Source organism: Molothrus aeneus, chromosome 22 (assembly GCF_037042795.1).
Source record: "Molothrus aeneus isolate 106 chromosome 22, BPBGC_Maene_1.0, whole genome shotgun sequence".
Classification (NCBI taxonomy): domain Eukaryota; kingdom Metazoa; phylum Chordata; class Aves; order Passeriformes; family Icteridae; genus Molothrus; species Molothrus aeneus.
The window spans coordinates 6,879,727-6,902,945 of record NC_089667.1 but is presented as its reverse complement, the minus strand read 5'-3'; the positions used below and the strand labels follow the sequence as shown (position 1 = coordinate 6,902,945).

The following is a 23,219-nucleotide window of genomic DNA, read 5'->3' as shown; positions in this document are numbered from 1 at the left end:
ACAGGGCTCACCGAGACCCTCGGGACCCCGGGGAGAGCGCACCGAGAGCGCAGGAAAGCGCACCGAGAGCCCCGGGACGCCGGGGAGGGCGCACCGAGAGTGCGGGACCGAGAAACGGAGCCCCGAGAGCCCCGGGAAGGGAGCAGCCGGTGCCACCCGCCCGGTGCCGCTGCCGGGGACCCCCGCCGCCCCCGCCGCGGTCCGCACGTACCTTTCGGCAAAGAGTACAGCAGGAGAAAAGTTACCAGCCACATGCCATACAGAGCAGCTCTGGCCCCGGGCTGCGGCGCAATTGCGGAGGTGCGGTGCCCCGGCGTGCCGCGCTCCTGCCGCCGCTGCCAGCCCGGCTGAGGTGCCCAGCGCCGCTCCCGCTCCGCCCCGCTCCGCTCCCGCCCGTGGGCCGGGCTCCCGCCCGCGCCCGCCCCCCCCGCGCCGCGCAGGGCTGGGGGCGGCCGCGGCCCCCGCCGGCCGAGCCCCTTCCTCCTCCTCCTCCTCCTCCTCGCCGTGCGCCAGGGCTGGCAGAGGCCCCGGCCGCCCCCGGGCCGCCAGCCCCGGTTGGCGCTGCCCCATCCCCGCAAAGCGGCACAGGTGAGCCCCGTGCCCTGCAGCCCTGCGCCAGGTGAGCCCTGTCCCGGCCGCAGGGCTGGGACAGCGGGGACTCGCACCGGCACTGCTCCTGCTCCCCGGGCCTCCCGTACGCTGCTCCAGCATCCGGAGGACAAAAACAATACAGCGGTTTGGGTCGGAAGGGACCTTGCAGACCACAGGGACACCTTTCAGGTGGCTCCAAGCCTTGTCCAGCGTGGTTCTGGACATTTGTGAGGGTGGGGGAGCAGGGCTCCGGCAGCCCGTGCTGCTCCCAGGAGAGGGGACACAAGCGAGACAGGGCCAGCAGATTCATTACACATTCATCCCTCCAGTCAGCAAATAACAAACAAATACCAGCTAATGCTTTACTTTGGGGTGTATTTATCCAAGGCTTAGCTCAAGCCGAAGCTTGTACTCCCCAAGACTTAGTCACACCAAAGCCAATTTGTCTGGACCGTTAGAGCATTCAGAGTGTCTTTTCTTGAAGTGATTATAGCAGGTTTTCTTTGCTTTCCAAAACAGCCTTTACAAGCCCAATTTGTTGGAAAATAAACAGAAAGAAAGATTAAAGCATTCAGATTTCAAACAAAACAACCAGCAGGAAAAACATTACGTTCGGATTTTTTAAAAAGCGCTGTTTAGATTTAATTGAAAATGCAACTATGATCATGGAAATTGGGAAAACAACAGCTCCGTGGCCATTTCCAGCCCTCGTGGATTCACTGCAAGCATTCACACCTAGAAGTCTCCTGAAGAGCTCACCGAGGGGGTACCTGTGGGTGGGAGGCTCCCATTTCACAGCGGGGATGCTGCCAAAGGACACGGAGAAGCTGCCAGGACGCAGGGTCCTCCATGCCCACCCCGTGTCCCCTGTCCCCTCCCTGCCGTCATCTTAGTGATGAGCACAGCGAGGCCACTGCCACCTGATCAGTGCCAGCAGCAGAAACAGGGGCAAACACTGTGCCCGTGCTGCCACACCACAGCCTTCCCTCCTCCTCCTCCTCCTCCCCAAGGATGTGCTTCCCCTTCCTCCACGGTGCTGCCGAGCTCGGCAGCGCCATCACCACCCCCTCCCCAGCCCGTTCCCAGGCCACCTCAGCGGCTCGTGGGTGTCACAGCCCTCCCACGCGGGCACGTGCCAGCCCCACGCTGGCACCCCTGGCCGGCGTCCCCAGGGTGGCGAGGCAGCAGCTGATGCGCACGCGGTGCCCACACAGCCCCCAGGAGCCGAGGTGCGTTCCCATCGCCACCTACGTGGCCGTGCAGATGTTCGCCGGTGCTTGGCAGGGAAATTGGTATGCAGGCCCATACCCAGGCAAGCGGCAAAGCCCGGGCTCTGGGGAGCCCCAGGCACATGCCAGGCATCTGCCCCCTTCCCTCGCTGGCAGCTGCTGCAGGATGGCAGCACAGCCCAGCCCAGCCTGCTCACAGCGAGCTGCCAGCCTGGAACCTGCCTCAGCACTCTGCAAAGCAGCACACAACGCCTCGGCCTCAGGTGGGATTGGTACCCTCCTCCACTGGGGAGTGGATGAACGGGGCTGCGTGGGCTGGCAGGGCACTCACTGGCACAGCACCCACGGGGCCCCACACGTCTCTGTGTGAGCCATGTGAGCGGGGGGAGTAAACGCTGCTCATTTTTAGCTCCCGTGGCTGCTCAGCAGCTCTCGTGAGCTTCCTCACCATGCCCAGCTCAGAGGATCAACCCAGCACCCTGACCTGCCCCAGCAAGAGCTCCTTCCTCCAGGACAGGAGCAGCACCAGAGTTCAAACCTGAGGCTGGCAGGGCGAGTGCTCAGCCCAGCTCATATTGGGGGAGCCCTGGCAAGTCCCTGAGCTGCCTGTGCCATTCACTCCAGCCCTGTTTGCTCCTCCATGGATGGCTCAGCCCAGGCCCTCTGCCAGCTCGCTGAGCCCGGGCACACGTGCAGGGCTGGCAGCACTGGGCAGGCAGCCAGAGCTCCTGGAGCAGGAGCTCCTGCCAGCCCACACCGGGGCTCAGCTCTGGCCCAGCAGGCAGCCACCGTTTGGGGACATCAGCCTGCCCACAGCCCCGTGTTTGGTGCGCACAGGAAGCGTTTGTGTGTTGCCTTTGCCCGCAAAGCTGGTGTCCTGCTCGCAAGCAGAGCTGCAGCGTGTGCTTCGTGTGGTGTGATGAGGAAAGGCAGGAAATCTCCAGGGTAATTATTTGGGCAGTGCGGGCGGCTCGCAGGCAGCCAGGCCAGCAGTGGCTGGTGAGGAGAAGCCCATCCCAGGCTCCCTGCCCTGCTCCCAGGCAGCCAGCAGCCTGCCAGAGCCAGCAGCCAGCCCAGCTGCACGGTTCAAAGGTGAAGCTCCCACTGAGGAATTCATTCCCTGGCCCAAACTCTGCATGAGGCACAGGAGAAATGATGGCAACGCATGCCCACGCACAGCTCTGAGCCCCAGCAGGATCGGGGAGGGGGGACCCTTCCTTCACCACGGCAGGAATTGCACAGGGTGGGTCCTGCTGCCTCTCCTGGGGGCACGGGGCATGCTGCAGCCCTTTGAAAACAGCCCTCCCTTCAATCTCCCCCATGCCAGGCATTTCTTCTGCCTCTGGGCAGAATTGCAGTCAGCTCCAGGCTGCCCCAGAGCTCTGGGGATTACAGCAGTGTCCCTGTTAGCCAGTGAGCTATTTCCCCCTGAAGGCAATTCTTCCACTAATACTCAGAAAACCCACTCTCAGAGGAGAACGGCCAAGAGGAGGGTGGGCACAGCACCGCCTCAGTCCCCGGGGCCAGCCCCAGATGCAGGCTGTGCCCCGTGCTGGGCACCCCGCATCCCCCCGGCCGGGCACACCCCACCTCCGGCCGGGCACACCCCACCTCCCTCCGGCCCCAGCCCCGTGGCCTCGGCCGCCCTCGCAGCCAAATCCCCAGAGGAAGCGGTCATTAAAACAACAGGGCTACTTATCTGTCTGGAGCCGATTGGCACAAAGCGCTTCCCACGCGTCCCAGCTTACCCTCGCCGCCCCTCTGCGGGCAGGGCCAGCCCGCTGTGACCCCTCACCGGACACCACGGCCCTCAGGGACAAAGAGCTGCGTCCTGCACAGCCCCCGTGCCAGCCCAGTCTCACCAGGAACAGGTGGACAGCATGTGGGGTAATTGCAGGATGGGGTTCAGCTGATTATTGGGTACACCTGTGTGGAAGAGCGCTGGGCACGCCTGGGTAGGGTTCCTTCCGGCCAAACCTGTCCTGGAACGCCGTGCCCCTCCTTCCCTGCTGTCCCCAGCCCCAAGGCTGGCCCAGTGTGGATGCTGAGAGGGGAAGGACCCCCCTGGCCTGTGGCTGCAGCCCCCCCGTGCCTCAGTTTCCCCGGTGGCTGAGGGCAGCAGGCGGCTGCCACATGGAGTGGTGGGAGGAGAAACACCCTGAAGGTGGCCAGGGGCTGTGCCTCAGTAAAACCCCTGCACAAACAGGTGCACAAGCAGGTCAGTGCTCCCAGAAATGGCATCCTGCTTGAGCCCTTTGGGTGTGCACTGCAGGAGCAGCTGCGTTTCCATAAGGAACCCTGGCACTCGTGGCTGTGAGCAGACAATGCCACGAAAACGGGGAACAGTTTAAAACTCCCAGCCCAAACCATCCTGCGGTTCTGTTCTCTGCCAAGGGCTCCGTGTCCCCGTGCCCGAATCCCTTGCCGGGCAGCCGGGATGCTCGGATTCCCGAGGAAAAGCTCTTTCCCGGCAAGAAGCTGGGATTTGGTTCCCTCTAGTGTCGCCGAGCTCCGCGGCTGAGCGGGACCGGGGCAGCGGGGACAGGGCCGGGGGGCTTCGAGGAGAGCGGGATCCGGGTCCTCACCGGCTCCAGGGGCTTTGCACGGTTTTAGCAAACTCCAGGGGCCAAACAGCCTGCCCAGGACAGCCGTGGAGGGATTTAATGCAGGGATTTGGAAGACAGATGTGTACAGATGTGACCTCTGGGGACCACTAAACCTCTGGTTTAGTGCTGGCAGCATCGGTTAATGGACTTGGATGGTCTTAGAGGGGTTTTCCAACATCTGTGATTGCAAGGCACAGTCCTGAGACATGGGCTGGGTTCATGGGGACCCTCCTTTGCTTCCAGCCACGTCCTGCAGTGCATCCCACTGCAAATCCCACCGGGATGAGCCAGCCTGTCCATCCTGGGCTGCACTCCCACAGCGCTGCTGCCTTGAGCAGTCACTCCCAATCGCCTCCTCTTTGGGGCAGTGTGACAGGGAAATGGGGGCTGAAATGCCTTTTCCTGGGGCTGTAATGCCGTTTCCAGGAACTGGAATGCCATTTCCTGGGGCTGAAATGCCGTTTCCTGGGGCTGGAATGCCATTTCCAGGGGCTGTAATGCCATTTCCTGGAGCTGGAATGCCATTTCCTGGAGCTGGAATGCCTTTTCCAGGGGCTGGAATGCCTTTTCCAGGGGCTGGAATGCCGTTTCCTGGGGCTGGAGGGTAATTCCAGCCCGTGCAGCGCTGCTGTCCCTGCAGAGGTGCTGTTGCTGGATGCGCTGCCTTTTCGGGAGCAGAGCAGAGCAGAGGAAGGCTGAGGCATGTGGCTGGCTCCCCGCCAGCCCAGCCCATCTCTCCTCTCTCCAGTGCTCCTCTCTGGCTCCCTGAGTCACCATTTGCTGCTCTCCTCTTTAAACTAACGAGGAGACATTTTGCATTTGCGTTTCCTCATGGGCGAAATGCGTCCCTGGCACCACGGGCAGGGCTGGCAGCTCCTCCCTGGCTGCTGCTGCTGCTCCAGGTCTGGCCCTGCTGCCTCATCTCCTCGCTTCCAGTCAGGGATGAAGCACAGGCCACAGCCAGCCAGAGCCCCTCTCCCTCCTACCTGTCCACCCAGAGCCCAGCAGAGCAAACAGGGAATAAATAACCAGCTCCAAGGGGAAGCTGTTTGGCTCTGGAAGCCTTCCCAGAGGAAAAGGGCACTCCAGTTGTCCACTGTATTATTTACCCAATCCCCTTTGTGCCGCAGAAAAGATTTGCTCTGAGAAGATTAATGGCTCAGGGGGCTGTGAGAGAAATCCCCCGAGATTGCCTGGTTCAGGGGAGAAGGCCAACACCTCCTCACCAAGGGAGAGCAGGGAAAGGCCCGAGGGGCTGGCCTTGCCCATAGGTTTGGGTGCTGGGTGTGCCCTGCCCTGCCCCTGTCCCCTGTCAGTGTCCCCATAACATTTTCTGAACAATCCTCTTTGCCCAGGATCTTCTCCTGGGAGAAGAGAGAAGGCCTCAGAAAGAGGCCTCAGAAAACAATGAAATCAATAATTATCTTTTTGCTTCAGAATGTGGTCTGGAGGTCGTTTACCAACAGGTGCATCTTTGATTGGTTCCATGTGAACTGTTTTTAATTAGTGACCAATCACCATCAGCTGTGTGGGACTCTGAGGAGTCAGGCACGCACTTTCATTATCATTCTTGTTTAACCTTCTGATATATCCTTTCTCTTTCTTTAATATAGTTTTAATAATATAATATAACTAATATAATATAATATAATATAATATAATATAATATAATATAATATAATATAATATAATATAATATAATGTAGTATAATGTGGTATAATATAATGTAGTATAATGTGGTATAATGTAATATAATAATATATTATAAAATTATATATAATATATATTATTAGTTATATATAATATATTATATAATTATATATTATAAAATTATATATATTATATGTATAATATAATATAATATAATATAATATAATATAATATAATATAATGTAGTATAATGTGGTATAATATAATGTAGTATAATGTGGTATAATGTAATATAATAATATATTATAAAATTATATATAATATATATTATTAGTTATATATAATATATTATATAATTATATATTATAAAATTATATATATTATATGTATAATATAATTTAATATAATATCACAAAATAATAAATCAGCCTTCTGGAAACATGCAGTCAAATTCTCATCTCTCACCTCGTCCTAGAGACCTCTCAACACCCCATCCCCGTTTGGGGCGTGGGGCCGTGCAGGTGCGGGCACACGTGGCTGTCCCCAAGCCGTGCAGAATAATGCCATTAATGCCATCTGGTGCCGAGACAGAGCTCCAGACACGGCTTTTCCCTCCCCTAATCCCCGGCCCCAGAGCCACGGGGGTTCTGTCTGCGGGTTCCTGGCGAGGGAAGGGCAGGAGGGGAGCCCTGCCTGGGGACGGGCTCGCTTCACCCCCTGCTGCCTTCCTGCCTGCTGGGAGCCTCGGCTGCTGCTTTCGGGGGCACAGCCCCACCAGACCCGGTCAGGCACGGGCAGGGCAGTTCTGGTGTGGCCAAACCCTTCAGTGCTGTTAAAAAGGCACTTTGCATAGAATCTCAGGATCGTTTAATTACACAAACACCTCTAAGACGGATCGAGTTTAACCATTAACCATTTTCTTCCTCGGTCGAAGGACTCCTGTTCTGCTTGAGCTGTGCGAAGCTGCAATGAGTTTTTATTAGTGGGTCACTGTCAAGTCAAAATTATATTCCAAAATAATCTCCTTACTGTGTTAAATAAGCACCTCAGATTAGACAAATTGCACGGATTTTGCCTAATAACCTTCCCCCAGCTAATCCTATTTTTCTGTCAATGTCTGACCTCCATCGAAGCCCACACCAACCCCGGGAGCTGATTTCAGCATCCCGGTTGTGCTGGGACGGTCGGGGTCACTGAGGGCGGCCCCTTGCACACCTGAACAACCACAGTGGCTCCAGGTGAGGGGAGGACACCCCCTGAGCTGGGGTTTCTCATCCAAACCATTCCCTGGTCAAGCAGCCCCCAGACTGAGCAATGTTCAGTAACACACAATAAGAAAGTAGTGGGATGGGCCTGAACAGAGAAGAAAGGCAAGGTGAAATATTAGGATTATGTACGACTACTTACTAAAAGCTCTTAAAAAGGCTGATGGTGTTTTCAGGGGAGGAGTCAAATGCATATATTTCTGCATTCCACTTGCTGCAAATAAGCAGCTGTCATTTTGCTGAATTTTAGTAATTCTTGTTATTTATATGCTGCAGCTAAAATGACGTTTAAAACATATTTGGTGTCTTTGCGTTTGTGGGTTTTTCTTATTCTCTCAGTCCTCCAATATTCTAAAAGATGCAACTCAGTTTTTTACAGTTGGGGTTTCACTCTATATTTTATTCCTAGCAAATGCATATCCATAAATACTGCCCCAGGCTGGGAGCGAGTTCCCCGCTGCATCCCTCCCTGCTCCCTCCTTCTCTGCTGTTCGGGGTGCCCCGGTCCCCTTTGCCCCAGGCCTGCGGGGCTTGGGGACAGGCAGTGCTGTGCCCTGCTGTCACTAGGTGTCTGTGTCGGGCCAGCTCCGGCACTCAGAGCGAACCTCCCTCCTCCCCCTCACTCGCCGCCCAATTGCGCGAGAGTTTTGCTCTTTTTTTTTTTTTCCCTTTTTTTTTGAAAGAGGCGTTTCTGGCTGAATCCGAAGCTGAGAGAGGCCGAGAGCTCCCACAGAGCTCCGTGGTTCATGCGAGCCCCGTTCCTGACCCAGAAGGATCCCGCTCTGTGCAGCTGGGCTGGGCTGACCTTGCCTGGACACCCTGAGCTGCTCCACCACTCCCATCCCCAGCAGGGCAGGCAGGGATTAAAAACAGGGAAAATCCCCCAAACGCGCGGGTCAAGGTAAAGGCAGTTTATAAAGTGAAAGCAGAGAAAAGGGAAAAAGAGGAAACGCAGAAGCTGAAATTCTCCGCTTGCCCTCTGCAGGCGATGCCCAACCCTTGCTGGGGAGTCGGGATTGTTCTGTGAGGCAAATGTAACTCACGAGCATCCCCCTTTCTCCTCCTTTCCCTTTTCTTCTCCACCTGCGCAGGTGTCACATTCCTGCTCTGCAATGTCCCTTTGGTCACTTTGGGGCTGTCCTGGCCCTGCCCCTGCCGGGATCCTGCCCATCCCAGGGACAGCGCTGCTGTGGGAGCAGCAGGAGCCAGCACTGGAGCGCTCCCAACACCTCCCCAGCTCCCAGCACAGAGCCCAGCACCGCCAGGGCTGCCAGGGAGAGGATTAACCCCATCCCGGCCAGACAGGAGCACACAAAGAGCCCCGCGGTGCTGCCAGCTGCTGCCTGGGCATCCCAAGGGAAAGGGAGGTGCCGCAGGATCCAGGACCCGCAGCTGGGAGAAGAAACATCGGGAGCAAAGCCAGGGCGGAGGCGGCTGCCCCGTGCCTCGGGCTGCGGGAGCTTTTCCTGTGTCTGCAGGGCAGAAAAGGGATTGGAGCAGGGCCAGGAGAGTGGGCGATTCAAACGCCTCGGGCACGCAGTTGAACCTCTCAGAGCTTGAACTTTATTAGCCAAGAAACTCTCGCTGGGTCTAAGAGAGGGGGAAGCACGAGGGTAATTTGCCTTCTGGCCCTGCGGGGTAATGGATCCACTGGAGCGGGGTGAGGGGTGGCCAGGGCTGCTGGGCTTCGGCTGGAGCTCTGCTTCCATGGGGGCATTGCAGCTCTGGGGCTGGAGAGAGGGAGGGCGACATGGCCAGCGTGCCCCAGCCCCTCTCCTCCCGGGACAGACTCCCCAGGAGCAGTTCCCTGGAGCACGAGTACCCCAGAGCATCGCTGCCCAGCACAGGGAGCTCCTACCTGCACCTACAGCTCGTCCTCGTTCCCTTGTCTGTGGAGCAAAAACCAAAGGGAGAAGTGTTACACTGGGCAACGTGGCTGAGAGAGGGGGGAACAGGGGCTGGACCCCGGCCCTGTCAGCTGGCAGGACTGGAACAGGCAGCAGAGATGAAACCCCAGTACCCACCTCCTCTTCTTCCTCCCTCCGCAATGGAACCGCTGGCCTGGGGGTGAGAGGAGCGACTGAGGCTGAGCCTCCCCCCACCCATCACAGCCACCCCTGCAGCCCTGGCACTGCCCAGAGGCTCCCCAAGCTGCCCCATGATTGCAAGTGCTGCTGGTTTCCATGGTTTTTTCCCTAAAATGAGTGAGTACCATCCCTGCAGCAGCTGCAACCATGGCTGCCCTGCACAAAGCGGTGCCAGAACACCCTGGCAGGGCCACGGTGCTGACACTGAGCACCGGGTCAGTCTGGGAGCTGCTGAGGTTGGAGGGCTCTGGGAACGCTGGCTCCCCTCTCTGGAAATGTCAGAGTTTTCTCTGCTATTTTTAATGAGTGACCTTCCCTCTGAAGCCCGGGCGCTGGCAGGGAAACACAAAATATTTACGTGGTCTCCCTCCCAACTCGCCCTGTGCTGGGAGCGTGCCTGGATGGAAAGTTCCCAGGCAGCACCGGGGGCAGGCTGTGCCCACCCCTGCTGCTGTGGGGCAGGGCTGGTGACTCCCAGCCCCCTCCCGGCCACAGCAGGGGCTGAGTGGAGCACGGAGCAGAGCCCAGGGGTGTCCGACCCACCCAGGCACTTACTGAGGATGATGAGGAGCCCGATCACAAAAGCCACGACGGCGAAGATGAGCCCCCCGTTGCGGATGGTGTCATAGTCTGGGGAGGAGCACGGCCAGGAGGTGTCAGGCCAGCCTGAGCCTCTGGCAGAGCCCACGGCGGAGCGGCAGCGGCTGCCCGCCCCCCTGCCCCAGCCCCGGGCACACACTCACCGTAGCTGAACCTGTCCTGGCCCTGCTCGGGCACGTGCTCTGAAAAGAGGAGAAACTCCAGTGAGAGCCACGTCCTCACAGAGAGGAGGCGGGAGAGACCAGGACCGAGGACTGCAAGTGACAGTGCTGTGACCTCCTTGGCACGCAGCTGAGCCAGGAAACGCCTGGGTCTCACCCCGGGAGCTTTCACATCCTGGGCAAATTCACGGGATGCACTGCAGGCTGCACTTGCAGGATACTGGACAAATTGCAGGATCCTGGGCAAATCCACGGGATGCACTGCAGGCTGCACTTTTAGGATGCTCCAGGTGCAGCTGCAGGCAGGGACCCAGCTCCACTGCCCTCGGGAAGTGCCGCTGCCTGCAGGACTCCAGCAACGGCTCTGTCCCCTCAGAGCTCAGACTGAACAACCCCTGGGGCTCACACCTCGTACCAGATGCACCCCAACAACCCCTCGGTGTCACCGAGCTCGTCACCGTGTCACCGCTCCTGCCGCCTTACCTGACTGCTCAGCCCTCTGCCTGGAGCAGCTTGCAAGGAGAAATCACCCCAGGAGAAGCCAAACGCCGGCTGTCCCTGATGTGCCACGGGGCTGTGGAGCTCTGAGCATCCAACCCCACGCCTGCCCACCCCAAATGCTCACCGAGAGCTTCCCCCGCTCTCGGTGGGAGGGACGGGCTGCTGCAGGGAGGTGTCCCCGCGGAGGTGGCTGTCCTTACCGTCACCCATGGCCTCGGCGTGTCGTCGCTCCGGCGGGCGCCTCGCTCTGCGAGTGGGCACCCACGGGAACGCGCATTAATTGGGAGACAAACCTCATTAAACATTAATGGCCTCGGTGTAATGTTTATCGCAGTCACGAGGGGAGGCACAGGGCTCCCGCCCGCCTTTGGCAAAGAGGGAGGGAAGGGAAGGGCAGGGGCAGCACCCACCGTGCCAGCCGTGGGGAGGGCTGGGCGCCCCGAGCTGCGCGTCCTTGTCGCGGCCCTGACTCCCGTTCCCATTGTCCGCCCTGCCGGGCTTCGCCTCCTGCCGCGGGGACCGGCCGAGGGTTGGGCTCAAACACAGGCTGCGACTGCCTTTTGCTGGGCAGGAGCGGGCAGCACGGCCCGTCTCGCCAGCCTGGCACCGACGGTGTCCCCCCTCGGCCGGGCCAGCCCCTCCGTGCCAGCTCCGAGCCCTCCCGGGCCTGGCAGCACCGCAGCACCGCGATGGCCGTGGCGCATCCCTGCGGGCGGTGGGCACCGGGATGCCGCGCCCCTCCCCGGGCGGTGCCAGCCCCGGGCCCGGCGTGGCCGGCTGCCAGCAGGGCTGTGCAATCCAGTTTGCTCTAATCTCGCCATCAGCGAGCGGGAGTCACGCGCACAAGCCGATTAACCCGGCCGGGGGGGAGCCGGCCCCGAGGGACGCTCCCCTCGGCAGGGCTGGCAGAGCCCCGGAGCCGCCGGCAGCCCGGCCCCGGTGCCACGGGACGCAGCCAAGCCCCAGGAGGGCGCTGGCCTAGGTGGGGCCGTCACAGCGGCTCCGCTGTCACCGCTGTCACCGTGCCCTGGCAGCGCTCAGCATCCGCCGGAGCGGCGCGCCAGCAGCGCGACACAGCGGCTCCCAAAAACCGAGGGACAAATGTGTCCGTGGCCGAAGTGTCCACGGCCGTGCCCCCAGCAGCTGGACACGGCGGCTCCCAAAAAACCGAGGGACAAAAGTGTCCGTGGCATCGCTCCCAGCAGCCGGACACGGCGGTTCCCAAAAGCCCAGGGACAAAAGCGTCCGCGGCCGCGCCCCCGCGCTCCCTTCCCACGGGCTCCGGCTCGGCGGAGCCGCAGAGGGAGCAGGAGGGGGCTCGGCCGGCACAAAGCCCGGCTGTGCTGCCCAGGGCGCTGCCCCTGCTCCCCTGACCCTGGGACAGCGTGGGAAGCTGCCAGGCTGCCCTGGGAACGCCACGGCCCTCGAGACAAGGCAGGCAGGCACCGATAGAAACGATATTTTATTCCTTTCCCCTTAGGTCACAGCACAGAGCACACCAGCCCTCCAGCACAGCAGCACACTCGCCTATTTAAAAGGAGACACAATAGCTCAGTTTATTTTACAACAGTCAGGGTTTGGCCATTTTACACACCACAGGGAGCTCTTTGTTTCGTGGTAACACCGACGGCACACTAGGGACAGCACCGGGACACACACCGTGACACTCGGGGGCCGGGCCGGGGTCCGCCCTGCCCGGGAGCTCTCTGCAACAGCCAGGATGGAGGGAAGGGACACAACACGAGAGACACGGCCCCTCTGCCTGGCACAGATGGGACAGAGCTTCCCGGTGCCACCAAGTGATGCCAAGCATGCAGGGACACAGAGCACGCTGGAGGCAGGGCCACCACAGTGGGATGGGCACAGCAGAAACTCCTCCCAAAACCGTCCTGGGGGACAGGACCCCCTTCCCAGTGTGGGGATGGCACCCTGAGGGGTTTCAGTGAGGCCCTGGGGACCCCCCCACTGCTGCCCCACCCAAGCTGGCAGTCCCCAGCCCCAGCCGAGGTTTAACCTGCCCATGGACGTGGGGAGGAGCCAAAAATCACAGGTTTGCCTCTGACCCATGAGAGGACACAGGGTGACAATGACCTCTGGGCTCAGCACGTTGTCACAGTGCAAGCTCAGGTATGCAAAAGCCCCGAGGATCACTGAGTGCCACTCGCTGCTGCTCCATGGGGAGAGGGGACAGCTGGCACGGGGGTGACACGGAACCACCACGGGACAACACACAGCACTGACACGGGTGGCACAGGGGGTGACAAGGCGCCAGCAGGGGCAGGGAGCACCAGGAGGAGACGCCACTGCCCCTTCTGTGCCAGGGACAAGCACAGACAGGATCTCTGGTTCCCTTTAGCCCTCAGACTGTGCCACCCACCCAGCCCTGGCTCACGGGCAGGAGCTGCTTTGTGCTGGTCAGGGAGGTCACTGCTGTGCTGCTGCCCTCACCCACGGTGTCACCGTGCTGGGGACCTCCCGGGCTCCTCTGCCCCCACGGCCTTGCCTCACACTTAAATCAGTGTGCCACAGGTCTGACCAGGGACAGAAACAACTGCTTGGCAGGGAGTGCCAAGCAGGAGAGGCAGGAGAGCTCCCTTCAGCCCTGAATCCAGCGCCCAGTGACCCCAGCGAGGAGGGCTGAGCCATGGGAGGTCCCTGCCGGGCTCAGCCCCCACCATGGCTGTTTTTAGGCTGGGGCATGCAGGGGGTTATTGCTGAAATGGGGACGGGTGGCCCTGAAATGGCTGGGCAGGTCCCCAGGGCACTGCAGGTCCCCAAGCCCTGCCCGAAGCCAGGGGGGCTGTGCTGCTGGCCCCGGGCAGGGAACGGGGGTCCCTGAGCCACAGCTCCCTGTGCCCGGGCATGGAGGGCACCCCAAAGGGCAGCTACCTGCCAGTCCTACAGAGCCCGAACCACATGCACAGCACGAGAAGGGTGAGGAGAAAGTCACGATTACAACACCAGCAACAACTAGCCCTAGAGGTAAGGATCATCTCACAGCAACGTTGCACACCATGGGAGGCAGAGAGGACGGTGAGCAGAGTTTAGTGGGGTTAGGGACAGAGAGCCAGTGCTGGAGCACAGAGGGGGACACGGACACGGCAGCCCCGCGTCTCCTGGGAGGTTCCTGCTGCTGGGATTTCAGTCTCCTCACAGGCTGCGGGCATCTGCGCTCTGGGTGTCCCTCCTGGGGTCTCTGGCTCTGCGAGGGGAGCAGAGCAGGGGTCAGGCTTTCCCCACGCTGCTGCCATGGTCAGGCTTTCCCCACGCTGCTGCCATGGTCAGGCTCCAGCCTCCCCCCTCTCCACAGCAGGACACAGCCCAGGAGGTCAGGGAGCTCAGAGTGAGGAGTTCACACCCAGCTTTCCCAACACCCTAAAACCAAAACCACTCAGGGGTGGAGAAGCAGCAGAAAAGGAAGTGTAACACAAGGGAAAATCCGGACAGATGCTTCCTTTTCCTGCTGGGCTGCCTGTGGACTCTCAGGACCTCACCAGCACTGAGTTTCCCTACTGTGGACCCCACCAGTGCTCACCCCCACCCCATCCCAGGGATGCAGAGCTGCCCAGTCCCACTGGTCTGCTCAGAGCCCCACAGTCACCCCACAGGCAGCCCCAGCTGTCCCTCCCATCCCGACTCCCCCACCCAGCCTGGCCTGGACTCACAGCATTGGCTCCTGCTCAGTTCTCTGCCTTCTGTGCTGCCGTTGCTGCAAGGGCAAGAGCAGAGGGGTTTGTGGTGCCTGCCCAGCACTGGGAGGGGGCTGTGGCAGGGGGAGGTGGCACAGTGACCACAGGACAGTGACCTTACCGTTCGAGGTGATCAGGTTCTCTGCCTGAGCCTCCTCGTCCCCTGGAGCCCTGCAAGGAGAGGAGCACGGTGAGGGCAGCTGGGACCTGAGCCCCACCAGGGGCTGGGGTGGCCAGGAAGGTGCAGGGGGAGCAGGCAGAGCTGCTCCCCCAGTTTGGGCACCCCAAAGGGACACCCAGAGAGTGCAGCCCCTCTGACAGGTGTGAGAAAGAGCCCAGGAGGATCCAGAGGGGCTTTCCAAGGGAGGTGTTCCCCACCAGGCTGCCCTCACTCACCTGGGCTTCTGCTTGAAACTGCACCTGCACCTCCTGCCTGCAAGGGGAGAGAAGCCAGGTGAGCGTGGCCCAAGGGGGAACGGGATGGGGCCTTTCCCACCACAGGAACAGCCCCTGCAGCCCCACCTGCCAGCCCAGCACCTCCCCGACTCACTGAGGATGAGGAGAATGCCCACGGTGAACAGGACCACGGCGAACACCAGCCCCCCGATCCTCAGGCTCTGGTAATCTGGAGGGGACACACAGGGCTCATTCCTGCTGGCTTCAGGGAGGGGACAGCTCTGTGCTGCCCACGGCACACCCACGGCCACCCCCAGGCTCAGCCACGCTCACTCACCATAGTTGAAGGGATCCTCCTCCTCCTTCTCCTGGGTGGCCACTGGAAATGAGCAGACAAGGGGGGGTGAGGTGAGTGAGGCCCTGGCTGAGCCCTGACAGCTCCTCACAAACTCTGGGCTCCCATGGCAGCCGCCCACACCCCCTCCAGCCCCCTTGGGTCCATGTGGAGGCTGCTCCAGGGGCTCCCCAGCCCGTTCCTGAGGTGTGGGGGGCAGCACGGGCACCTACCGTCCGCCAGGGCTGCGGGCACCAGCAGGGAGCACAGGAAGATGAGCACTGCCTCCATGGCTGCTGCGAGAGAGGGGAGAGAGGGCGTCAGCGCCGGAGACCTCAGGAGGCCGCTGGGACAAGGCCAGGGAGCACGGGGGAGCTGCAGACAGCCCGTGGCTGGCTGTGTGGGCAGGCAGGGCCAGTCCATGCCATGGGGAGAGCCAGGCTGGTGCAAGGAAACACCCAGGGTGCCAGCGCCATGCCAGCCCAGCAGTTCAAAGGCAGGCAGGGAAGGGCTCGAGCAGACAGACAGACTTTTTTTGGATGCATTTTTGACCATTTCCACTTGGCATAAATCTCAGTGTGGTCTCAAGTTTGCTCTGCAGGCAATGGGGCCAACAATTCCCCCCTGGGCATCCCTGGCAGCACTGTCCAAATGCTCCTGGAGCTCTGGCAGCCTTTGTGCCCATTCCCTGGGGAGCCTGGGCAGTGCCAGCACCCTCTGGGGGAAGAACCTTTTCCTAATATTCAACCTAAACCTCCGCAGAGACAAAGATATTTAAAAAAAAAAGAGGCTGGATTTACAGTTACCCTAGTTTGCTGAAACACTCAAGCCTAAATCCCGCTGTCTTTGGGAGAAGTTGGCTGAATATTTCCAGCCTCTAAACTGGGACAGGCTCCATTCGCACTTGGGATTATTATTTTTTTAATGTGGTTTTCGCTTCAATTAAAAACTTTCTCAAGAAGACTTAAGAGACACCATGGAAGAAGAGGCAAGAAGAACAATTTTAGTTTGCTCTTCCTACATCTGCTCTTAAAACTTCATTGCTTTGGAGCATCCCAGGGCTCCTCTCGGCACGGCACCCGGCCGTCAGCCCCGAGCCGGCCCCTGGTGATGATCTGTCCCAATTAGCAGAGCAATTACAGCCCCGCAATGAGGCCAGTGGCCCTGGTGGGACTGAGCTCAAAGACACGCTCGCCCTCCGGGCTCCCCGCAGCAGCAAGGAGAGGCCATAAATAATCTAAATAATCTCGGTGTCCCCTCCTGTGTCTGTCCCTTCACCGGGGACACCCGGCCGGAGCTCGGACCTTTCCCCCCGGCTCTGAGGACGCTGTGGCCGGGCTGTGACGCTCCGTGCCAGCTCGGGCAGGGGGACACGTCCCCAATGTCCCTACTTGCACTTGGGATGGGCACCTTCACTGCTGGGACGGACTGGGCAGCGCTGCTCTGCCCAGGGTGGGCATCGCTACCCGCAGCCGGCTGCAGCATCCCTCCTGCAGCCCCAGGGGACAGGGGAGAGCTGCTCCCCGTCCTGCCGCTGGCACGGGGCGCTGCGGACCCGGTTTTCTGCGGGGGGGACACCTGGCAGGAGAGGGCTGGGGTGATGCAGCCCCTCGGAGCGGGATGGTGCCAGGCTGGCCGCTGTCTCCGTGTCCCCACGGCTCCCCGGGGCTCTGCCTGCGGTGTCAGGCGCTCACCCCGTGCCCCGTGCCGGGCTGGGTGCCCATACATGGTCGGGAGCACGGAAAGGGCTCGGGACTGCCAGGGAGGTTATCGGGAGCCCTGAGTGCTCCGGAGCTGCCGCAGCTGCCGCGCTGGATTAGTGCCGATAAGGAAGGGGCCCTGCACGGCAGGAATTCAGCTCGCTGACGAGGCAGAGCGCCGCTCCTCAGCAGCCCCTGCGGAGCCTGACCTGATTCCGCTGCAAGCTCCAGCCCAGCCCAGCCCGGCCGGGGTCCCCCAGACCCTGCCACGGCCCCTTCCCGCAGTTTGTGCTCCACGCTCCCGGCACTGGCACGGAGCAGGCTCGGCAGGGCCCACCAGAGCCGGCCCCAGTGCGCCCGCAGGGGTGGGAGTCCCAGCGACCCCCCCAGACCCCGCCGTGCTCATCAGAGCCAGCGGCAGCCCAGGGTAACTCCCGTCCCTCCCTCCCTCCCTCCCACGTTCTGCATTCCGAAGGCGAAGTGTTTACCCCAACACTGCAGGGTTTCATCCCCCTCTGCTGCAGCTGCCGGGCCATTGTGAGCGCGGGGCAGACAAACCCCCTCGTTTGCTGAGATGCAGATTTCGGGGTAATTACCAGCTCTTAGGAACGCACACAAAGAGCCCGCAGCTGGTGACACAGTCACTTCGAGCTGCACATGCCCCTTCTCTCGCGTTGGAAGCTGCAAAATCAGTCACTTTACCCTACGAGGGCTCTGTGTGTGCACAAGGGCTGTGACCCAGCTCTCATGCTGTGATCAATATTAATTGGCTCCCGTATTTCTCAAACAAATCATTCACCAGACTTTTACTGTTTTGCTGCTATTTGCCTGCTACTGGCTCGTTCCCTGAAGAACGCACTCGGGGAATTTTGTGTTATTTCCTGCCCTGAGCCCCTCCGCGTGGCACCGGGCCCTGCCCAGCCATGCACACCCTCCCCAGCCCTTTGCTCAGCGTTTGGCTCCTCGCACGCAGCGCGGCGGAGTTCGCTGCGGGGCCGAGCCAAGCACGCAGCACACATATGTTCTTTGTTTTTCCATCTCAGTTCCTAGAATTCACACACTTGCCTGCGCTCAGCCTTATCTCTGCACGAGGGAGCCGCCAGGGTTGGCAGTGTCCCTGCTCCGAAGGCAAACACGGCGCCGCGCAGCGCAAACGAGCCCAGCTCGCCTCCAAGGGAGCATATGCCTTGCAAAGAGCCACAGGTTTTTTGGGTTGCTCCAAGCTGGCCCACCCACCTCTTCCTGAAGCTGAAATAAAGTGAGAAGAGCGAGCAGTGCCGAGGGTTTGCCGCTCTCTCCGCTCCTGCCTCGCCTCATGCTGACTCCAGCTGCGCCTTGGCACAGGAAAGGAGAGGAAAACAGCAGCTGCCACGTCCCACAGCCCAGATCTCTCTCTCCTTGTTTCCTCCCCAGTGGTGGCACAAAGTTTGGAGTCAGCACGGGCAGTGGCAATGCCTGTGACTCAACCAAAACAAGGGGGTTTCCTGTTAAAACTGCGAGATCCGGTGAAACACGGAGAGAGGCAGAGCAGCACCGGAGCCGAGCAGCAGTGGCCAGAGCTCGCCTTCCCTCTCATCCTAGCTCAGCCTGCTGCTTCCTGAGGGATACCAGAAATCTTCCCACCATCCTTATCCCCACACAAGAGCCGGCGGCAGGAGGAGGCAGCAGGAATTTGTGAGAGGCTCAGGGGGCAGGAAGCAGCCCCACAGAGTGAGGAAGTACACGGAGGATGTGCGTGAGGGTGGGTTGGGGTGTCACAGACACATTTTCTGAAAAATCCTTTCCTTAGGATTTTTCCTCCTGAGAAGCTGAGAGGCCTCAGAAATGAAATGTAACCAATGGTTATCTGCTGCTGTGGAATGCAACAGGTGCATCTGGGATTGGTCTCATGTGGTTGTTTCTAATTAATGGCCAATCACAGTCCAGCTGGCTCGGACTCTCTGTTCGAGATACAAACCTTTGTTTTTCATTCTTTCTTTTTCTATTCTTAGCCAGCCTTCAGATGAAGTCCTTTCTTTTATTCTTTTAGTACAGTTTTAATATAATATATATCATAATAAATCAGCCTTCTGAAACACAGAGTCAACATTCTCATCTCTTCCCTCATCCTGGGGCCCCTGTGAACACCGTCACATTGGGGGATTAACCCAGTGCTGCCAGAGGCAGCCAGGGCTGGACGTGTCCCACAGTAGGGGTCAGTTCCCCCTGCCAGGTCAGCCAGCAGTGACACCAGGGCCGGGTGACAGGGCAGGGTGACACCCTGGCACCAGGAGCAGGGAGCCGCCCGCGCCCACGCGAGCCGGCTGATGATTCACAGCCCTGCCACACGCACAGCCACCACTCCCTCTGTGCAGAGCACAGCCACGGCTCCTCCTCGGCCTCCTCCTCCTGCAGGATCCCTCCGTCCCAGCCCCGCTGGCTTGGTGGGTGTGCGTGCACGGAGCCAGGGCCAGGGAGAGGAGCAGCAAATCCAGGCAGACAGACCCAGTCTCTCCTGCCCGGCTCAGCTCTCTGCAGCGCAGCAAATCTTGCCAGAGCAAGGCAGGTGAATTTGTAACGCCGCCGCCGTTGGATCTCCAAGTCCCCTTTTCCTTTCCATTGTTTTGCATGGCTCTGCCCTGTCAAGTCTCAGCCATCACAGCACAGCCTCCGCCTTCCGTCAGGAGTCCTCAGGGCATCTCCCGAAGATCAGAGCCGGTTAAAATCTCTGGTTTCTGTGCAAAGCCCCCCAGACCGTGACAGCAGCGCTCCGTTGCCCGGGGCGTTTAAGAGCGTGCATGTGTGAATGGACATTTCCAGCTCTGCATAGATGGGCTCTTCTGCCATTTCACGTCAGCATCAATCTGCCTATTAATGTGCCTGTTGTTGTGCCTCGTGCTGCTAAATGAGAGAGGAGAGGAGATTTCCAGCCCTCGCCATTCCAGTGTGGATGGCCCTTCCCAAATCTGGTGCTGATTCAGAGGCTGCCTGGCTGGGAGACACGCTTTACTGCAGTCTGATTGTCTCTTCTGCTGGTTTGGGGTGTCTCTGAGCACACCACCCTCACCTGTACCCCAGAACTCCTCTGGCCTCCTGCAGGGCTTCTTCCAGCCTCATGGAACTGACCCTAAACCATTGAGGAGCCTCAGGCAAGGCTGCCTGGCCATGTGGGGCTCAGCACAGTCCCCAGCCCCCCGAGGACACCCCAATGAGGCAGCGAGGCCAATCCTTCACTGGGGCAAACCTCCAGTGCAAACCCTGCTGAGCTTTAGGCTGCCTGGCCAGGGAACCCAGCAGGTACAAAACATCACCTCCCACAAGAGTCTGCTACTCCTGATCCCTCCTTATTTGATTTGCAGATAACCAAGGGCTGTAAACCTGACCGTGCACCTGCCTGGACCCACCACACCCTCGTTTGGCCACACACCAGCTGAATGAGCCCAGCTCTGCAGGGGCATCAGCCACAAGAATCCCACAGATGAGACAAAGGAAGGATTCCCTGGAGGATCCTGGTGGTGGGAGTGCCCCAGACCATCAGAACAGCCTGGCAGAGCAGCAAGAAGCTGTCTGAGGCTCCTGAGTGTGCTGGGTACCACAGCAGGGCCACGCTCTGCAGCACATCAGAGCAGACATTTTCTCCCTTCTCTCCTCTGCTGTCACCACCGTGAGCACAAGGCAGGCAGCAGTGCCCAGCAGCGCTGCCCCAGCACAGAGTGGGGGGCAGCTGGCACAGCCCCTGGCTGGGACAGGACACCTCCATGCTGCCAGTGCCAACGGTGCCCTCCCCACGCTCAGGGACACAACAGCTGCAGAGCTCAGCAGCCCTGTTACACCTTGCAAACACACAACCAGCCTGAAAGGCAAACACGGGGGAGCAGCTGGACACAGAGCTGCTGGTTTGCTGTGCCAGGGAGTGCCCTCCACACCCAGCACAGCTGTGGCTCCCCACCATGTTTTACCTGAACAGGCACGTTGAGACAAAGCAGATAAAATTTCCAGGTGAGCGTGAGCCATGAGGCTGCTGGGGGGCAGGTGCAGGCAGACTCACAGGATATTCTCCAGCAGGTTCCACAGGTGGCCTGGCTTGGCAGCCATGGCACTCCATGCTGGCAGCTCTCCACTTCACTCCGCCTTGGAACCGTGGGCCGGTTGTGCAGGGATTCTCCAGGTTCGTCTTTGTTTCAAACTGGGAGCAAAACCGCCCAGCTGGACTGAAAATCCCAGCGGGACCCACCAGCGTCTCGGAGCGCTGCGGGCTTGCCAAAATGGGTGCTCCATTCCAATCCACACACGGCTTTCCCCGAGAGGAGAGGCTGCTCCTTCACGCTGCTCGTTCACATCCACACAAACCACCTGTCACTTTCCCTCCCACAGAAATATCCCTGCAAGATCCAAGTTCCACCACATGGACTCCAAAATCCGTTTCTTTGGAAGCATTAATTACACACCCTGAGAGACACGCCACGCTGCTCTTCCCTTCCTCCCTCCGTACGCCTCCCCGGGCTGAGCGCTCGGCTGTTTACGCACGGTGTTACTACAACACGGAACAACAGGAGCCGGAGCGCTGCCAAGGGCTGCGAGAGCGGGATCCCCCGGCTCCCCGGGATCCCCCCGCTCCCCGGGATCTCCCCGGGATCCCCCGTTCCCCCCAGCCCTGCGGAGCACCGCCCGTGCCCGGCTCTCCCCGCGGTGGTCGCGGGCGGGGTCCGCCGGGGCATCCCCTCCCCAGCACGGGGGGCTGGTAACCAGGGCAACGGTGGGATGAGGGAAAGCGCGGTACCCGGCGTTGCCATGGCAGCCGCCGGGGCCGAGATGCGGGCGGCGAGGGGCAATGCCCCGGGGCAGCGGGGCGGGGTCGCTGGCAGAGGGCTGGGGCTGGGGCTGGGGCTCGGTCTCGCACGCCGGTACCGGGGCTCGCACCCCGAGCGGCGCTGCCGGGCGCACCCGGAGCTCGCCGTTCCCTCCCCACCTCCCCCAGACCCCTCGGCGGCCGCACCCACCTGAGCAGGGCCGGGCGGAGCCGGGCCGGGCCGGGCTGGCCCCGCGGCTCCGGGCGGTGCCGGGGGAGCGGAGCGGAGCGCGGAGCGGAGCGGGGCTGCCGCACAAAGGGGAGCGGGCGGGCGGGGCGGGGGCGGCGCCTGCGGGGCGGGGGGCGCGGGCAGCGGCGGGGGCGCGGCCAGCACGGCCCGGCCCCCGGCGGCTCCCAGATCCCCCCAGAGGAAGGCACGGGGATGCTCAGGGGGATGGGGCGCCTCTGCTCCGGACACTGCTGGGGTGTCCAGCCTGCAGGAGAGAAGCTCCAGGGAGAGCTCAGAGCCCCGTCCAGCGCCTAAAGGGGCTCCAGGAGAGCTGGAGAGGGACTTTGGACAAGAAATGGGTTGGAGAGACAGAGGGAATGGCTTCCACTGCCAGAGGACAGGGTTAAATGGGATATGGGGAGGAAATTCTTCCCTGTGTGGGCGGTGAGGCTCTGGCACAGGGTGCCCAGAGGAGCTGTGGCTGCCCCGTCCCTGCAAGTGTCCAAGGCCAAGTTGGATGGGGCTTGGAGCAAGCTGGGATGGTGGAAGGTGTGTCAGGGATTTGGAACTTGATGGCCTTGAAGATCCCTTCCAGCCCGAAGCATTCAGTGGCTCTACAGAAGTCACTGCAGGGTGCAGGTGTGGAGGGGAACGCTCACCTGGCTGTGAAACCTCCCTTCCCACAGCCCAGCAGCCTGCACTCTGCCCTGGGCTGTGCTCCTGGTGTGGGGGGAGCCAGGAACAGCCTGGGAGCTCAGAAAACACACCCAGATGGATTGCAAACACGGCACAGAGCCCCTGCTGTCCTGCTGCCTCCTGAGAGCTGGGAAAGGGGTGCCAGGGCTGCAGTCACATCACTCAGCCAATCTCAGGTCAGGATGGGCAGCAGGGCCACTTCCAGCCTGGCCTGGCTCAGTTTCAGGCACACCCAGGACCTGGTGCCTGCCCTGCCTGCCCTGCATCCAGCAGCACCTGGCAGAAAACCAGACCTGGAGTGGCCAGGGCAGGTCAGGAGCCAGGGCACGCTTCAGCCGGCCAGGACAAAGCGCTGTGTGACAGAAGGGCTGGCCAGAAACCCCTGCAGAGCTCTGAAAGCCCTGCCACTGAGCTTTGTGGCAGGCCCCAGCTCTTCCCTCACACAGCCAGGCGTGTTGGGAGCAGCAGGGTGGGCAGGAGATCCTTGCTCAGTCAGAGGGAACAGGGTGCTGGGGGCACTGCCAGGCGGGAGCTGAGAGCTGTGGGCACCACCCCATCCCAGGCACATCTCTGTCTGCCTGCAGAGCCATTTCTGCTTGGAAAAACACCTCAGCAATGCTGTCAGCACCCGGCTGGCTCATCCCTGCTGCCTCCAACGCAGCTGAGATGGAGATCAGGCAGTGACGGCACCGCTCCATCCACAGCCATCTCCCCGC

General features: G+C 60.5%; 3 protein-coding genes across 4 annotated transcripts in view; all 3 read right to left on the bottom strand.

The window, feature by feature from the left end:
* The window catches only part of DSCAML1 (DS cell adhesion molecule like 1), a 99,617-nt gene extending 99,300 nt beyond the window's left edge, over positions 1–317 (bottom strand). The window contains exon 1 of the mRNA XM_066564479.1: positions 212–317. Coding sequence (XP_066420576.1) covers positions 212–254 — 43 coding nt within the window. The 5' untranslated portion in view covers positions 255–317. The remainder of the gene's footprint in view (positions 1–211) is intronic.
* Positions 318–8,882: 8,565 nt separating this feature from the next.
* Positions 8,883–10,989, bottom strand: FXYD2 (FXYD domain containing ion transport regulator 2). Its single transcript, XM_066564397.1, is given in 7 exon segments — positions 8,883–9,072; positions 9,201–9,231; positions 9,367–9,403; positions 9,985–10,059; positions 10,173–10,211; positions 10,892–10,919; positions 10,921–10,989. Coding segments are annotated over 6 exon segments (273 nt in total). The 3' UTR covers positions 8,883–9,072; positions 9,201–9,206.
* A 1,147-nt stretch (positions 10,990–12,136) lies between these two features.
* Positions 12,137–21,906, bottom strand: FXYD6 (FXYD domain containing ion transport regulator 6). 2 transcript variants are annotated; one of them, XM_066564396.1, is made up of 8 exons: positions 21,790–21,906; positions 15,344–15,406; positions 15,114–15,155; positions 14,931–15,005; positions 14,777–14,813; positions 14,502–14,551; positions 14,357–14,400; positions 12,137–13,893 (listed from the first exon to the last, which is right to left on the bottom strand). In XM_066564396.1, the coding sequence occupies exons 2-7, from the start codon at positions 15,399–15,401 to the stop codon at positions 14,372–14,374; spliced, it is 291 nt and encodes a 96-aa protein (XP_066420493.1). In that variant the 5' UTR covers positions 15,402–15,406; positions 21,790–21,906; the 3' UTR covers positions 12,137–13,893; positions 14,357–14,371. The 2 variants fall into 2 exon arrangements, with proteins under 2 accessions (XP_066420493.1, XP_066420491.1); XM_066564394.1 differs by having other exon boundaries at positions 15,344–15,403.
* Positions 21,907–23,219: the final 1,313 nt, after the last annotated feature.